This window comes from Citrus sinensis, chromosome 2 (assembly GCF_022201045.2).
Source record: "Citrus sinensis cultivar Valencia sweet orange chromosome 2, DVS_A1.0, whole genome shotgun sequence".
Lineage (NCBI taxonomy): Eukaryota > Viridiplantae > Streptophyta > Magnoliopsida > Sapindales > Rutaceae > Citrus > Citrus sinensis.
Window position 1 is genome coordinate 16,832,798 of NC_068557.1, and position 18,774 is coordinate 16,851,571.

At 33.2% G+C, this 18,774-nt stretch overlaps 1 protein-coding gene across 2 annotated transcripts; it reads left to right on the top strand.

Moving 5' to 3' along the window:
• The first annotated feature begins 559 nt into the window (after positions 1–559).
• On the top strand, positions 560–6,238 carry LOC102622628 (G-type lectin S-receptor-like serine/threonine-protein kinase At4g03230). Of its 2 annotated transcripts, XM_006469725.4 has the most exons (8): positions 560–1,951; positions 3,584–4,066; positions 4,360–4,518; positions 4,597–4,808; positions 4,887–5,097; positions 5,187–5,424; positions 5,516–5,666; positions 5,812–6,238. In XM_006469725.4, exons 1-8 carry the CDS (start codon positions 610–612, stop codon positions 6,124–6,126), a joined length of 3,111 nt encoding a protein of 1,036 aa, XP_006469788.2. In that variant the 5' UTR covers positions 560–609; the 3' UTR covers positions 6,127–6,238. The 2 variants fall into 2 exon arrangements, with proteins under 2 accessions (XP_006469788.2, XP_052290779.1); XM_052434819.1 differs by lacking the exons at positions 5,187–5,424; positions 5,516–5,666 and having other exon boundaries at positions 5,812–6,176.
• Positions 6,239–18,774: the final 12,536 nt, after the last annotated feature.

An 18,774-nucleotide genomic window follows, 5' to 3' on the forward strand; every position in this document is an offset into this window, starting at 1 on the left:
TGCAGAGAGCTGCATAGAGATAAGTAGGGCAGGTGCCCCTGCAAGTCTTAATTTTTTTAGAAAATATTTTTTAATATTCAACCAAAAATTTTATTTGTTCCTAATAAAATTTGTCCTCACTCTCCACCAACTTTGAATAATAAGTAAAAACGTAGTTTTAAAATTAAATTATCATCATTAGAATCACTTTAAATGAATCTGATAAATCTAAAATTATTTAAAAACATTGTGAAAAATCAAATTCTATTAAAAAAATAAATAAATTTGTGGCTGCTCGGTTTGAATTCTGGTTACGCCACTTTACAAAAGGAGACGCTGTCTAACCTTTTCCCCCTTGTTTTATATTTCCAATCTACAGGAGAACTTTATTCTTAGATGAGACAAGGCTGTCGTTATTAACTTTAGACAATTATTCAATTATGCGAACATTTCCACTCCGATCAACACAACTTACTGTAACTTGTTGACTTTGTCACCACCGATCTCCATGTGGGGACATTGTCGATAATGAAAAACCCACCAGTAATTAAAAAAGTTGATGATTGGTTACTAGTGCAAGTCCTCTAGTTAAGAAAAGAATTTCTAAAATCTATTTTACATCCTTTCACCATGACAAGAAAAAGAGGAAAGATCACAAACACTTTCATCATTAGATGGTACATAGAACACATGATATCATTCTTCTTTTTGCATGCATTCTTGATTTCCACTCCTTTTCAATATGCCTCAGCTAGAGACACTATAACAATGTTAGACAATTTGATTAGTGACAGTCAAGGAGACACTCTTGTTTCAAGTGGCAACAAATTTGAACTAGGATTCTTCACTCCTAACGGCAGCGCTGCTCACAGAAGATATGTAGGAATATGGTATTACCGGTCTAATCCACAAATAATTGTATGGGTTGCCAATCGGGACAGTCCAGTTTTAGATGATAGTGGAGTTCTTTCCATTGCAGGAGATGGCAACCTTAAGGTGTTCGATGAAAATGGGAGAACTTACTGGTCGACAAATCTTGAAGGATCGCCTTCTATGAACAGAACAGCAAAAATTATGGATAGTGGGAATCTTGTCATCAGTGATGAAGATGAAGAGAATCACTTGGGGAGGATCCTATGGCAGAGTTTTGGTAATCCAACTGATACATTTCTTCCAGGCATGAAAATGGATGAAAATATAATATTGACTTCATGGACAAGTTACGATGATCCAGTGCCTGGGAACTTCACTTTTCAGCTGGATCAAGAAGGAGATAGCCAGTTCGTCATTTGGAAAAGATCAATGAGGTACTGGAAGAGTGGAGTTTCGGGTAAATTCATAGGTTCTGATGAGATGCCTTCTGCATTGTCTTACTTGCTATCAAATTTCACCTCAAGTACCCAAAATATCACTGTGCCTTACCTCACTTCAGCATTATACAGTGATACAAGGATGATAATGAGTTTTACTGGCCAGATTCTGTATTTTAAGTGGAAAAATGAGAAGGATTGGTCTTTAATTTGGGCAGAACCGAGAGACAGCTGCAGTGTCTATAATGCTTGTGGAAATTTTGGCATCTGTAATAGTAATAACAAGGTGTTGTGCAAGTGTTTGCCTGGGTTTGATCCTAGCTTGCCAGATAACTGGAATAATGGAGACTTTTCTGGTGGATGCTCCAGAAAGTCAAAAATCTGTTCCAAAACTGCTGAGAGTGATACATTCTTGAGTTTACGAATGATGAATGTAGGGAACCCTGATTCTCAATTTAAGGCTAAGAATGAAATGGAATGCAAATTAGAGTGCCTCAATAACTGCCAGTGCAAAGCTTATTCCTATGAAGAAGCTAAAATCACACAACGGGGTGTTACTGATGGCAATGCTTGCTGGATTTGGTCTCTGGATCTCAATAATCTCCAGGAGGAATATGAGGGCGGTGGTAGCCTCTATGTCCGTGTGGCAGGCCAAGATGTAGGTATGAATTTTACGTTATTTGGACAATGTTTAAACTCATGGCTATTTGAATTGCAAGAGAAAACAAAATAGCTTAGGTGCTAGGGTTACTTCTTGGTAGTTCTGAAGTTTAGGACTCACATTTACTCCACTTGCTTAGTTAGATGATGCCTTCAGAATGGGGATGGGCTTAAACACCCCTTACAATACAATTTTGAGGATGCTGCTCCCCCCAAATTTAAAATCATCAGCATTGTTCCAGTTTGATTAGCTTAAGCCCCGTCCGAATCACCATTAAGTATTTGCAAATTTGAGTCTCAGTAGCCTCTAAGAATCTGCAGAATTAGAGGACATATTTTTCATAGGGGTGTTTAGAACCCAATCTGATTCGCTCAATCTGTCTAATCTGCAAAAATTCGATCTGTGATTAGTGGATAACTGGATATAATTGAATTGAAAATTTAAAAATCCGTAGTTGGTGGATTGGATATAAATTTACTTCTTTAAATTCGCAAAAATCCATAAATAAAAAAAAATTCATTTTATAAAAAAAATAAAACTTATAAATGTAGTATTGCTACTTACTAATAAATAAATAAGTTAAAATATAGTTAAATTAATACTATATTATATCTTATTCGATAATAATATAAAATATAAAATAATTAAATATTTGAATAATTAAATAAGCAAATATAGCTCAACATTAAAAATTCTAAAACAAAACAAAAAACCCTAAACTAAATAGAACACTTTAGCACATAACATCAGACCTCTACCCCACTGCACACATAAGCCATCGCTGTTTTGCTTCACCACTTGAGGTGATTAAGCTTAATTTCTTACTTTCTTTTCGAGTTTTTCAATCTCTTCAAGTTTCTTAATTTCTTCTGTTACATCCAAGCTCTCAGGTTTCAATTTATGTATATATTTAAATTCATAATTTTAGTTAATTTTCATGTATTGTTCTAAACAAATGAGATTTTTTTCTTTTTAGAGTGTTATATTTTGAAACTTTCGATGTATTATCCTAACTTTATCTAAACTAATTTATCTAAATCTTATTCAATTTTGACTTTAATCGGTAGTAAAATTATTTTTATATTAGATTTTTTAAATTTAATTACTTCGTAGATTAGACAAAATTAAAAATTTTTAATTTGCAAATCAATCAGCAAAATGGTGGATTGAATATGGATTGAATCAAGTTTGAATCCGATCCATCGACATATAAATTGAATTTTATCAATCCGTGGATTGGAAATTTATAATCTGTAAAATCATGGATCAGATATAGATTGATGTCCAATCCACAAAATCCGATCCGCGAACACCCCTAATTTTTTCCAATGAAGTGTGGTGACTAATTTATCCAACTAATCTAGTTCTAAAACCTTTATTATTATTATTTTTTAAAGATATTAGTGAAATGAAAGTTACGATTGATTTTAGATTAAAAACTATTATGATGGTTCACATTAGTAGGAAATGTCATTTCAGGCTGACACAGGATTACTCTAAATAATTTATGTTAAAAATCAACACCTCTAAGAGATACCAAGCTCCACTTCCAATGTGAAAAAGAACACAACATGAAGGCCTAATAGTAGCAGAGTTACCCATTTACGTTTTAACTATTGTTCACCTTTTGCAGAACTAATGCCAAGAACTTGTGAGATCTGTGGCACAAACCTGATTCCTTATCCCCTTAGCACTGGTCCAAAATGTGGTGATGCTGCTTACTTTAACTTCCACTGCAACATCTCCACAGGCCAGGTTAGCTTTCAGGCACCTGGTGGCACATTCAAAGTCACAAGAATCAATCCAGAAACTCAAAAATTTGTCATCCAAACCAAAGTTGGAGAGAATTGTGAAGGAGGCAATTCAAGAGCCGAGTTTTTGCATCTTGACCAGTCTTCACCTTTTCATGTCACTGGCTGGTGCAATGCAGATCCACTTGCAGGTACTAATGAAGTGGAGATATTATGGGAACCATCACCAGAGCTGACTTGCTCGTCATCTGCAGACTGCAAGGGATGGCCAAATTCTTCATGCAATGAAACAAGAGATGGGAAGAAAAGGTGCCTTTGTGATAGAAACTTTCAATGGGATAGCGCAAGTTTAAGTTGTAGTAAAGGTGAGACCACTATTTATCTAAAGCACACGGTGTTCTGCTTTTCATGCTCAGAGAGGAAAAAGAGTATAGAATAATTATTGCCATGAAATTGACTGTAGATTGTAATTATATATGGGGATTACATATAGAATTATATTTCTCATGGACTCTAAAAGTAAATAAACATGTGAGAGGATGAAGTATGAAGTTTGACTGAATGCAATATGGAATTTACTGCCATGGAAAAACTCAAACATTTGGAAATATTTATGCACTTTATTTGTATGAATGGGAATATTTTTTTACTCTTGTAGGTGGTGACAGGAAGCACAGATATGGGGTTTCAAGAGGAAAATCTTTTTTGTCTCTGACAATTCCAATAACTTTTATAAGCATAATCGTTTTAGTTAGCCTTGCGAGCACCATTCTTTACATGTATGTGCAAAGAAGAAGAAGAAATGCCGAGGGACATGGTAACTATTAATTACTGAATCACTATTCCCTAAAACAGAAAAATAGCTAGCTTGTTACAAAGAGACTTTTGAATCCAGGAAACAGGGGAGACATTCAGAGAAATCTGGCACTTCACTTGTGTGACAGTGAGAGACGTGTCAAAGACTTGATCGACTCAGGACGGTTCCAAGAAGACAATGCAAAAGGCATACATGTACCATTTTTTGATTTCGAGAGCATACTAGCCGCTACAGATTACTTCTCAAACACAAACAGGCTAGGACAAGGAGGGTTTGGGGCTGTTTACAAGGTAATAACACCCATTATTGAAGTTTTTTGTCAACTAATTTACAATTTAGTATTGTCTAATGTGGGATTGTACTATCAGGCTAAATTCCCAGGAGGACAAGAAATTGCAGTAAAGAGACTCTCCAGTTGCTCTGGACAAGGCTTAGAGGAATTTAAAAATGAGGTGGTGTTGATTGCCAAACTTCAACACCGAAATCTTGTAAGACTTCTGGGCTATTGTGTTAGCGGAGATGAGAAGATGTTACTCTACGAATACATGCCTAACAAAAGCTTGGACTCCTTCATATTTGGTTAGCCTCTGCCTATACCTATGCATATATATTGCCTTCATATAGTTGTTGTTTAATACTAATTCAAAGTTAATGAAACCTTGCTTTAGATAAAAAACTAAGCATGCTATTGGACTGGGAGCTGCGTTACAACATCATATTGGGAATTGCTCGAGGGCTTCTATATCTTCATCAAGATTCTAGGCTGAGGATTATTCATAGAGATTTAAAAACGAGCAACATTTTATTAGACGAGGATATGAATCCAAAAATTTCAGACTTTGGCTTGGCTAGAATTTTCGGAGGCAAAGAAACTGCTGTTAACACAAAGAGAGTAGTTGGAACTTAGTAAGTGATACATATATATAACTTTACATTCTTTAAAACAAGTATTAATGAGGCAGAATTTACTAATTGGTAGGTATTACTATTAATGCAGTGGGTATATGTCTCCTGAATATGCATTAGATGGGCTATTCTCATTCAAGTCTGATGTCTTCAGCTTTGGTGTTGTTGTACTTGAGATCATCAGTGGCAAAAGGAATACAGGATTTTATCAGCCAGAACAGAATTTGAGTCTTTTAGGCTACGTGAGTGTGTTGCAATTTTCATATTCATAATATTATATTATAACCAATAATCCACTCCACGGACAAGTCACAAGAGTATCTCTTATCTATCTTTATCACATTCACATAGGCTTATAACTAATTGACAATATTTGTTTGTTTGCAGGCATGGCAATTGTGGAAAGAAGACAAGGCAATGAATCTAGTGGAGCAGAGCATAAGCGAAAATTGCGATGTAGAGGATGTAGTGAAGTGTGTAATTGTTGGTCTGTTATGCGTACAAGAAGATCCCAGTGAGCGTCCCACAATGTCAAATGTCGTATTCATGCTTGGAAGTGAGACCGCAACTCTGCCAACGCCTAAACAGCCGGCCTTTGTGGTCCGTCGATGCACTTCTACTTCTAGTAGGGCTTCTTCGTTGAGTAAACAAGAAACATTCTCTCATAATGAGCTCACTGTAACTTTAGAAGATGGAAGATAACAGCTACTTTATACCTTGATACACGCAAATTCTGATTGCTTTATGTTCAATTTTGGTTCAGCTTCCAAGGCTTGTTCACAATCAAAATTCAAAATCAAAAGTTTGTTTCCGACTTCCAAGAATAACCAAACACCTTCAATTGTGAGAATGTGTGTCGCGCTCTCGCATGGAGTCCAATGACGAGTTTCTGGCCTCGCTGTGGACGTGGGCCGCAAAGGTGCATGTTGGGCTTAAAGACAAGCACACAATATAGAAGAAGTATTATGTGAATGTTGGAGCACTTAGGGGTGTGGCTGTTCGTAATTCATCCACGACGATTTCTTTCCATTTTGCAATTTTTTTTGCCTTTTTTCCGAAAAGGAAATAAAGTACATCTGTTGAAGATCACCTTTTTTTTCCCTAAATAATTGCAAGGAAGATTCATTAGCTTAATTTGTGTCTTTGTGTTGCAGCACTGATTGATTAAATAAAAGTAGATGATTGAATTAAAATGATGAAATTTCGCAAGCGCTTCGAGGGTCTAGCTCCTCCACACAAATACTGGTTTTTCAAAATAAATTTTCACACCTTTAATCATTTCACTAGTTGTAATATATAACAGTGAGATAACAAAATTCAATCTATAAATAAGGACCATTATCTAACTTAGAAAATGAAAAAAAATCAAGAACATGCAAAAAATAAAGAACTACAAAATCATTATTTGACTCGATAAAGGGTCCTTGACTCAGCCTTGATTGACTCACCAAATAGCCACGAAACCCCATTGGAGTTGCATGGAAGAGCTACATCCAATTGCACAAAGATTGTAACAGCTTCCCTTCCTCTCAAAGGACATCCTTGTCCTTTAGAGTGAGTTCAGGATACTGAATTCTCACTACTAAAAAAATGATCTTTACTGACACTTAGTTTCTGACACTTTATAAAAAGTATCAGTAATTATGTACATATGCACCATTTTCCGCTTTTAACAAACAAGTATTATAAATTATTGATACTAACGTGTCAGTAAATTAAATATTAAAAATCACTGATACTAAAGTATCAAAAGTTTAAAAAAAATAATTAGAATTTGTAAAACTTTGAACTCGAACCTAAGACTTCTAAAATTTAAAATACTTATGTTTGTTCCGCAAACCATCAGACCGATAGAATTAAGACCCAAATATTATATTAAAAGATTAAAGAACAAAAATTAAAAAACAAAATCCCCAATAGATCTCTTCCCCTCATTTCGTCTAAGTGAATAAAACTTACAAACGAAAACTTACAAACGAAAACTTACAAAATCCCTAAATCTACCACGCCGCCGACGCATCCAAAACCTCTCCTATCACTGCCGTCACTCGACTACCCACTGCCGTCGACTCCCATGCACCAAAGTCTGGTCTCTTTTGCTGTCATCATCTCCTGTGCACCAAAATTCAAAATCCCCTGTCGTGAAAGTTCAAAATCCCCTGTTTTATGATTTTGTGTCGTCGCCGGTAATAAATCCACTGTCGTCATCACCCTAAGGTCGTAACCGCTTCCACCCATCATCAATACTCAGCTATTCATCATTGGTATAATATATCAGCCTTTGTGGTCGTTGTTGTACTACCTCAATCTCCGTCGTCGCTTCTGTACTGCCTCAATCTCTATTCAAGGTAAGCTCAATCTTATGACTGCCTCAATCTCTGCCTTTTTTAATTTATTTCTTTCATTGGTCTTCTTTCTGTGCTCTCTTTAATTTCTAATTGACTACAATTACAAATTAAGATTTATTTTGATAATTTTGTTATAATTATTATTTTGACGAGATCAAATTTGTTTTGAAATATTTATAAAGAAATTTTATTTTTCTGTCCATTATCACCAACTTATTACTTATACATGCGACGTGATAGAATTTACTTACCGCACACATTAACTATACTGATTTTGATGAAGTATTGCTCTTGAACATGTACTAGAATTATTGTTGCAATGAGTCTTTGATTATCGACATGTTATTAGCATCTCTTAATAGAAATATCTAGGTTATCCATGATGACTTTAAATTGAAAAATGGGCTTAATTGAAAATGGCATGATGGGCAAATAAAAGTCATGAACAAAAAAGTGAAGTGGAGGGTAAATGCAGTAGCATTAGGCATCTGGCGGCAGTAGAGGCAAGTAGGTGGAGATGGTCATGGTGGGTATTGTAATGTAATAAAGAAAAAAGGAGTGGGTTGCAGTTGTAGTTGCCTATTGTAGAATGAGAGGGACTCATGAACCCTTTTGTAATATTAACAAATATGTACACACATAAGCTATACATTTGTCTATGTGTACTTAATTCAACTAGATTTGGATTGCTATGAAGTCGAGTATGAAAATTATGTTTGATTTTAGTTTTCAATGGAAATTTCAAAGAGAATCCCACGCCATTGAAATTTCAAACAGGGAGGAGAGTCAAATGGTTGTTTCCCTTTTTCTATTTGGTTCTTCCCAAGTTGAAATGAAAACGAACAGTAGAATAACATGGTCTTGATTGGGGTGAGCATTTGACTTGGTTCAATCCAAACTGAATCTAATTGAGTTGTATTATGGCAATTCGGTTCAATTCGATCAGGCAATAAAAATCAAATGATTCATGTGATTTATTTAATCTATAATAAATATGAATTAAAGTGTATTTGAAAATAAGTGTAATATTATAAACTTATGTTGTTAGGGGAATTATTAGAGATTACAAAAATGGTAGGAGATAACAGTAACAGGAAAATTGGCAATCTACCTTGGGAAAAATGAAGAGAATAATTCTTCTTGCTGCATTTCTATTGTCAGCATTTGGTTTTGCTACGAGTATGTATACTTATATCATGGGAAGAACCAGAACTGCAACTAGAGTACATAGGCAGATGCAACTAGTTAGGACTGCGGAAATTTCTTTCTCTGTGGTTCAATTAGTTGTTACGCTTACTAATTTTATTCTGGCAGAATTGGGTGTCAAAAACAGCTTTGATGCATATGTTTTCTCACTAGTCTTTGCTATAATTGTTGCTGCATTTAATATTATATATGCTGGGGGAGTTTCCAATTCATCAGGCTTTGCCTCTCCTATTGCCCCAGCTGCTGATCACCAACTGTGAAATTAAAACTTTAGCTTTGTGTTTTTTTGCTTTTTTGTGGATAAATTTTAATTCATAAGTAGGTTGTAAAATTGAGTGTTCTCTCTCTATACATATACTTTAAACATTAAAAAAAATGTATATGATGATTAAACAATATGAAGACTTTTTATTTTATTTTAAGTCTTAATTTTTATTAGTTACTTCACTTATGAATTAGCTTAACTTAATAAAAAACCATTAGGGCCCTTCTTGCTTGTTCATCTTCTGTTTTGCTTTCAAAGCTTCTTTTGTTTCAATTTTAGGATTTTGTTCAAATTACTATTATAAGTGCTTAATTATAAACCTTCTAAATATCTACTTTTACCTGTCCATCTTCTACTGCTCATCACTCGCTTACGTTTTAATGGGTTTGTTGCAAAGTTGTTATTAGTGGCAACACGTTACAATATTGTTGCTTTTACTTCACTTTGATGAAGATATACCTATTGAGGTTTATATCTACATCCACATTTGCATTAAAGTGGTTAGTGTTGGTGTTCACAAGTTGCTTCGGCTTCAAACATTACTATATAATAATGTAGATCAACACTCGTTGAAAAATTTTTCTTATTAGCATGGTTTTCAAGATATTTAGTGTTTGCCTGTATAATTTTGGATAGAAGAGTAACATTATTGGAGTTCATTTCAAGTGCATAAAGTGTTTTGAATTGTTATCACACGGATATATTTAAATGAATGATAATTAAGAAGTTTACAATTTAACTTTTGGCGAATAACTTCTTGTTTTGAAATTAAAGTTCAAGGGAATTGATGAGTACTCGATGAAAGAGCTCTCGCAACTTCGTGATCAATAGGCTACATATGTTGCCAAGTTAATTAAAACCTACAATCGCGAGGTAATATATGAGTAATTTAGGACCACTTTTGCTTCCAAATCTCTAAGACTTATTTTTTGTGGTGTTCTAATTGATTTTATGTGCTTGTAGGTGGGGGAAAAAAATGAAGCCACGTATGGATATTCAGTACATTCTTGTGCTTATTATTGTTGGTTAATGTTCGTTGAAACTGAATTTAGTACTTTGTTGCTTAAAACTTGTCGAAAACTTAATTTGATACTTATGTTCTTTTTTTTTTTCCAAACAATGATGTAGTTGAATTATGTTAATTTAAGTGATGTATTTGGGATATTTATTATGTGAATTGTGTTGGGAGATTTGATATATTTAATATATTTATTTTTTTAATTGTAAAACAAACTGGAAAAATATAATTAAAATAAAAATATATTACTAACCAAAAGCAGCATAACATCACTAAATACTGACTCAATTTTAAATATTGATATGTAAATAGTATCATTAAATGTTTACACTTCGTATCATTATTTTAGTGATACTATAGTGACATGAATTACTGACACGTAAATAGTATCATTAAGTACTAACGCCATAGTGTCATTATTTTAGTGATACTACAGTAACACGAATTACTGACACGAAAAGCACTGACACCAAAAATTAGTGTCAGTGTGTTCTGGCTGGAGCATTACTGACACAATTAACAAGTGTCAGTAAAAGTTATTACTGATACTAAATTGGTGTCAGTAAAGCCCATTTTCCTAGTAGTGTCTAGTTGATACACAATCGTCCCAAGTGGCTTCTGTGGGTGATATGCCTTGCTAGTGAACAAGAATTTCTTCCCTTCCCTTTCTTGTCCTGCGCTCAAGTACAACATTTAGAACTGGTATAAGCTGATCATCTTGGTTGATTTCTCGAAGATAAGTTTCTAGAAGACATTCTTTGCTAATTCTTCCTTTAAGTTCAGCTACATGGAACACAAGATAAATTTTAGATGCAGGTGGTAACATCAACTTATAAGCTGACTCGCTAATTCTTATGAATAACTTCATGTAATATCCCATATTGTTAGTGAGTGAATTCCTAAATTGTTTTATAAGTTATGGACTCTTGTAATTAAGTAAACAAGTTTGGATTTTGAAGCCAATAACAAAATCGTGCTAGGTTGGGAGGAGCCCAAAGTAGATAATATCTACTTAGTTGTTGAGCTTGGATATTACAATTGGTATCAGAGTTGACTCTTGACCCAATGTATGGATGGATATATTTATTATGTTATTTCATTTTGTTATATCTCTCATAACCATCAAGAGAATGTGAGGTCCTCAAGGGAGAAGTATATAGTATCCCACATCGCTAACAAGTAAGTTTCTAGATTGGTTTATAAGTTGTGAGCTCTCCTAATTAAGTAGATGTGTTTTGGATTGGAAAGCCCAATAACAAAACCGTGACGGACTGTGAGCCTATATATATATATATATATATATATATTAATGATATGATTTCGTTGTATTTCTATTAACTTTATGAGAACGTGAGATCCTTAAAACGGGAAGTATGTAATATTCAATATTCTTAGACTAGTTTATAAGTTATGGATTCTCTTAATTAAGCAAACATGTTTCAAAAAACCCAATATCCAATATCACTCTCACATCAACCGTTCACATGAATATGGCAAGTAACTCATGTAAAATAATCAATTATCAAAACAACATTAATCAAGTCACTTCAAGAATAACATGTCAAAACCCAAAATGTTGCAAGGATATTGTCTACAACTTAGAAATAATATGATTTTAATCCAAATGAATTACTGGTTGAAGCAATAATATTAAATTTATTCATTTTTATAAATCATCACATCTTTCAGTTCGTATCACTAGTTTTTATTTCAGATTATAGTTATGTGAAATCAAGAAGGACCCTTATTGGAAGTAATGTAGGTTAGGAACATAGCTAATAAAAAAGGAATAATAAGAAAAACAAAATATATCTTTAGAAAAATAGAGATTTTAAAAATTACAAGTTGTATTTCACATCGCCTTTTCTTTTTCAATCTTGGGTATTTATTTATTTATTTATTTTTTAATTTTTCTCTTTTTTATTTTTATATTATTTTTTATTTTTATTACACCACTTTTATGAATAACTAGTCATCCCTATTTTTCTCAATCATGACTGGTGATGGAAAACATAAAGTAATGCTTCAAATTGAAGGGGGATATCATGACAAGTTAACAAATAATTTTTTTTAATAAATACATGTTCAAAAGCATTAACTGTAGATATTTTATAATAGGGATGATTATAAAAGATTCAAACGAATAAAATATAGCCTTTCTATCATCTCTTAGAGCTCTAAACAGTCTTTTATATCTACTAATTTAATGAACTTCAGATACAAAAACACATAAAAAGTTTTTTTTTTTAATTGTTGATTGAGAAGAAGATACATATATCATGTTTAAAATAATAAACTGTTAAGCTATGAAAAAAAAGTAAAAATGCTTATTCTCCAAAAAAAAAAAGCTTAAAAACTCACGTGAAACTTATTATAACATATACATTCTTTCAAGTGACTCAATCAATTTCATTAATCAAATTTCTCATTTCACTCTTGTCACAAACATCAACATACGAAGACTTTAACGTAGTGTAACTTAACTCAAAGCAAAAAATAATACAATTACTAAAATTTAAAAGTTATCGTGTCAGCCAAGCTCACAAAATTGTACAAAATGCCTTACTTTTAAAAAAAAAATTAAAATACCTTACCCCAAACCTATTATAAACATTGTTTTTAATATTTCATAATCTAAATATATGTATACAAAAAGGAAAAAAAAAGATTAAGGAAACATAAATACTAAAAGAACAAGTTGGAGAGATCACGCTGAACTAGCTTTAGAAGCTTAAAAGAAGATGAGAAGAAGTTGCACCACTTTTGTGAAATGATTCTAAATTGCGTGGTTAAGAAATATTATCAAGCCATCATAAAAGTTATTAACATTTAATAAGCCTATGAGTTTTTTATGAATGTTCAAATGAGCCTAAGATGCTGTTGGGTATAAATACTAATGCTATTAGTGTCAATGTACAAGTGTATACAACAAGTAATATAATGATAAGTATTCAAGATCGTCTCAACATGAATTGATGTTATCAGATTTGCTACAACAATTTTAATTATTAGTGTCAATATGCAAATGTACACAACAAGTAATATAATGATAAGTATTCAAGATCGTCTCCACAGGGATTGATGTTATCAGACTTGCTACAACAATTTTAGCCGTGTAGATTTTGTTCTAAATTAAAATAAAACAATGAATGAAATTAATATACTAACAAAAATAAAAATGCAATAAATAAAATGCAACAAAGTAAATTATCACGTCAAACTCAAGGATAAAACCAACTCAAATATAGAGTAGTTGAGTGAATAAACTCTCATAATGATCTTGACTATATTCTAATTATTGGCTCGGTTGCTGCAGTATCTAGTACAACATTAGGCAGAATTCTTATGCATCCTCAGCCGTCGCATGTTGAATCTATATGCAACTTAACAGTGACCAGTTGTTATGGCAACATAAGATATAACATTACACGCTTATGTTCTATTTATCCTACAAGGTGAATCCCTATATCTAGTTCATCACTATTCTTAAATCAAGCATTGCCCTTTAGGGACTCAAGTAAAACTCAATCCGAGAAATCCAAATTAAAATCAAGTATTGCTTTGATATGTTCCACTAAGATAAGCCATTTTGTGGCTCTCCCTTAAATTGTATCATTCAATGGGTGATCAGTTGAAATAATGAATAAAAATAAATGCTATTAAAACAAAATGCTACAGCAAACATGCAACAACTCATATTTTCAATCAATAAACCATCAAGATTGTTTATCACTCAACTACAAATAAATTTAGTTCATGGTTTGAAAAGAAAAATAAAGAACAAAGTTTCAGCCATGAAATACATCCCGATAAATAAATAGAAAATGAGAAAATAAGAGAAGAATAAGAAGGACTGAGCTCCCAATTGATTTCTGCAAATTCTCCTCTTGTGTAGCCCTTAATTTCTCTCTTGAATCTTGTTTTTCTTTTGTTTCTTTGTGGTTTTTCTCCTTGGGTGACGACCCCCCTTATTCCTTATGATGTGTGCTTCTTTTATAGATGCAAATTAGGGTAAACGGAAGCTTAGGGCGCACATAAGTTAGATTAGGAAACTGCATATCGCAATTCTGCAAGTATCCAGTACGAAATTTTCTTTGTTATTGTTCCAAGATTGCTACAGCAACGACTACAACAACTACACTGTTCCAGATTTGTTTCAACTCTTTTGTAGCCATGTTCTTTCCTTATTTTTGTAAGCCTATTGCATCAGCATTCCTTCCTTGAAATTTGAGCTTCCGGACACTTACAATTATGCATATGATTTAGCACACAAATTATTCTAGACCAAACAAAATTTATTAGGAATAAACTAAGATGAATGTTTATGCAAAATATAATAAAAATGCAATGAAAAAACATTTTTTACTCTCTAAGTATTATTGATTTAAGTCTAAAAGTGCCATGATAACTCTCATTTCATAGAGTTATCACACCTCCAAACTTAAACCATTACTTGTCCTCAAGTAATGACAACACTACACAATCATGCAACAAATAACTTAGCTCTGTCATCAAATTTGCAAGGATTCTTTCACCCTAAGATCACACTCTTAATCATGCAAAATAGCCATAGCAGTTCAGTCATGGACTTAGGCTTTATTCTGTCCAAAGTGTGTGTGTGCCACTTTGATAAGTTTCCAAAGGTGCTACAACATTGCATATAATTTAGAGGTAGAACATAAATATATTCACATATGGGGAAGCAGAATTCACAAATAAACTCAAACTGTGCAATAATGATAATAATTTTTTTTAAACTCTCTTCAATGTAACATGGAGCCTTCATGTGAATGCTTATCACTTGTAATGACGACACCCAATTACTCACTCAAAGTACATGTTAGAGTTGCTACAGCAAACACATCTAGGATGTTATATCTAGGTCTTACCTTTGGATGCCTTTGATTCAAGGCTGAACATGGGGCTCATGAACAGACTAGGTTACTCAGTATCCTAGGCAGCGGAACCCCTTATTTTTCATTCCTTCATTACCATTTTTTTAATATATAGTTGCTACAATACTGCTCATAACTCTTGTTGCCTTTGGACTCAAGTCTGCATATGGTACATACTCAATCTTGGTTACTCAGCAACTTAAGTCATTGAAGCAAAATATATTTCATAACATGCACAGTTCAACAAAAATTTTCCCCCAAACTTGAGATATTTTCTACTTTTTTTTGTTTTCCTGGCTCTGCTACAGCATTCTCATAAAATTCAACCAAAGTCTAAGTGTTGGGACAAATTTTCAACCTCCATCTATAACTATCCCTACTTGGCATTCTCATAAATATTGAATAACATTCAATTTATCTTCATTAGGTTTTCAAATCCATACACAAATAGTAGATAACAGAGCTTCACATAACACACAATACAAACACATGCACTCACAAAAATTTTACACAATAACACAACCTACTCCCAAACTTGAGAGGTGTTGTGTCCTCACAAGCACAAAAAACAAAATAACACAAACTACACATGCATACACTAAATGAAAAGACATGCAGAATGAATCAGAAAATTAAAACTAAATAAAAGAAAAGTTTTGCATAAAGGAGTAAAATAAGCTGGCGGTTAGGGGGTACTCCCCTGTTGCTGGAAGCATTGCTGCAGCACAGGCTGTAAAGGGTCACTTTTTCTTTGATCCACTTCTCAAACGCTCCTTATCATAAAATCTGATCAATCCAGTGATGCTGCAAAAGCAAGAAATTCCTATGTTGTTTGAGAATCTTCTGTTATATGTCATGCTGTAAGTGATGCTGTAGTAATTCCTTCCTTTTTTTTTACTTGCTGTAATTTAACACAAAGACAAAAAATTAGATGGACACTTAAAATAACAAAAAGACAAATTAAATAATTTTAAAACTAAATTTAATGCTTGAAAAACTTAAAGCAACTTCACTTATTGGGTTGCCTCCCAATTAGCGCTTGATTTTAAGTCTTTCAGTCTGACCTTTCTTGTTTTCTCAATCTGGATCCTTCAAGAATCGATCCTTCTATAGGTTGTTCACATCAGCTCCCATATAATGCTTCACTCTTGGCCCATTAACCTTGAATTCTTGTTGGTCTGGATTGAGTTCCTTTTGCTGGATTTGCTCGTCAATTCTAAATGGTTGCTTTTCTCCTGACCATTCTATGTTAGCTACTCCACGATCTTCATCATCAAGTTCTTCAAATGTTACAACATTGATTTTTTCTTTACTACAGCAACTGTGTAATCTCTTTGCTACAACAAAGTCTACAACATTGATAAAATTACAGTCTTCAACCTCATCGGGACTCTTCACAGCACATTGAATTTAACTTGGTGGTCATTGTTGAGTGCTAGAAAATGTATACTTATAAAGAAGAAAATCGTCATTTACACTTCAAGTTTTACTAACACCCTTACTTTTATGTATTTAAGCTTCTTGTCATTTAATTATGTGTGTTGTATTATAATTAAGTATTTTATGTATTTTAGGAGCATCATAGTCATTTCACAATGAACGAGAGATCAGACGGCAAAACGGACATCACTTTTGAACTCAGGACGGTCGAAAACCTTAGGAGGAGCATAAAAGGAAAAATGGCACTGTTCACATGTACGGTACTATTCACATGTATGGTACAGTCTACATTACTGTTCACGACACTGTTCACATAGACAGATCGATGATGTGGCATTGACCGATGATGTGGCATTGACTGATGAGGTGTCACGATCCTGTTGGACTAAAATTCTTATGAACTATTGATTGGTGACGTGGCAGCATGTTAGTGGACCAAAAATTGCGCGTACGATACATGCATATACACAGAATTATTTTCAACCAACCGCATTACTGTTCAAGCCGGGTCAAATTGTGTCACTGTTCAAATCGCGTGGTCAAATCGTATACTGTTGACTGATGACGTGGCGCAATCTTGAGCGGCCAAACTGTTTTTAATCCGATTGCCATGATTTACTCAATGTATCTATAAAAAGGGGCCTCCCCCCCTAATTTGATATCTCTGAATCCATTTTTGGGCTCTATTTTCTGTAATTCCTTCTCCATCTTGTATTTTCTACGTATTTTAATAAATTTCTATTTTGCCCCTAGTTCAATTATGAGTAGCTAATTTTCTTTCAAACTTGGGTTGAAGGTGAAGTCTCAACATGTGTTATGGGCTTTATTTGGTAAATTTACTTTCTCTTCCCCTCTAATTATTGTGGATGTTTTGACTTTTCATCGACAAATAATAATAATCTTGTCTAAATACCGCCCTGGTTTCACCGGCTCCCTAGTACAAGGTTATTATTATTTGGCACGATAAGCCCTTAGCACCATATTGATTAGAGTGTGGTTCATGAGGTGTGGATTCCCCCCTTATGATTTAATTGGCACTAATAAGGAATATTTAGCCCATGGTGCATGTTGATACGGATCCAGATACCCAAGTGCCGTATTTCAATAGAATTCTCTTCAATTTATTCTCGTCATTTCAATTCCAATTTTAAGACAATTTAAGTCACTTTCACCACAAATCCAACCACCCTCATACAAAATTAATTCTACATATAATTAAAATCCACCTCCTCGTGGGATCGATACTCGTTACCATTAATCTATTCTACAATAGATTTGTGCACTTGCGAGTTCAATGAAATTTACACAACAAGTTTTTGGCGTCGTTGCCGGGGAGGTAAGTTATTTTAATTTGTAGAATTAATTTTTGTAAAAAAATTTCTTTTAGTTATTTTTCTTGTAATTTTTTTTATTTTTAAAAAAGAAAGAAAGAAAAAAAAAGAGTGAATTTACATTTTGAGCTAAGAATTTTTTTTTCTCTTCTTTAAAATTCTGTAATTTAATTGTCAAGTTATTTTTCTTTGTAATTTTTTTTGTTTATCTTATTAATTTAATTTTAGTTAATTTATTTTACGTATTTGTTTTAGTGTGTTTTTATAGAAAAGTTGTAACAACGTGATAAGGTTAGTACTGTAATTTCTCATTCTTCTTTATTTTTATTTGTTTTGTTTCCATTTATTTTTGTGTTTCTTGCATGTATGGTCGAAGGTCATTATTACCTAATCTTGAGCCTATAGACCTTGAACTTGAGAAAACACTTTACACACACAAACACGTTAAAAATAAAATAGATTTGCAACAACAAGCACCACCACATGAGATGCCATTTAAGGACTACTTCATTCCTTTAGCTAATTTGAGCACATCATGTATAAGATACTCAAATGTAGCTGCTAGGAGTTTTGAATTAAAACCTAGTGTGCTAAATTGTCTCCAACATTCTATGGCCTAGAAAATGAGGACCCATATAATCATTTGAATGATTTTCATACTATTTGTCAAACATTTAAATATGAGAATTTTTCAGATGATGATGTTAAACTTAGACTATTCCCATTTTCTTTAAAGGATAGAGCTCGTTCATGGTTAAATACTTTACCTGCTAATAGCATTACATCATGGGAACAAATGGTAACAAAATTTTTGAATAAATATTTCCCAGTGCATAAAACCAATGCA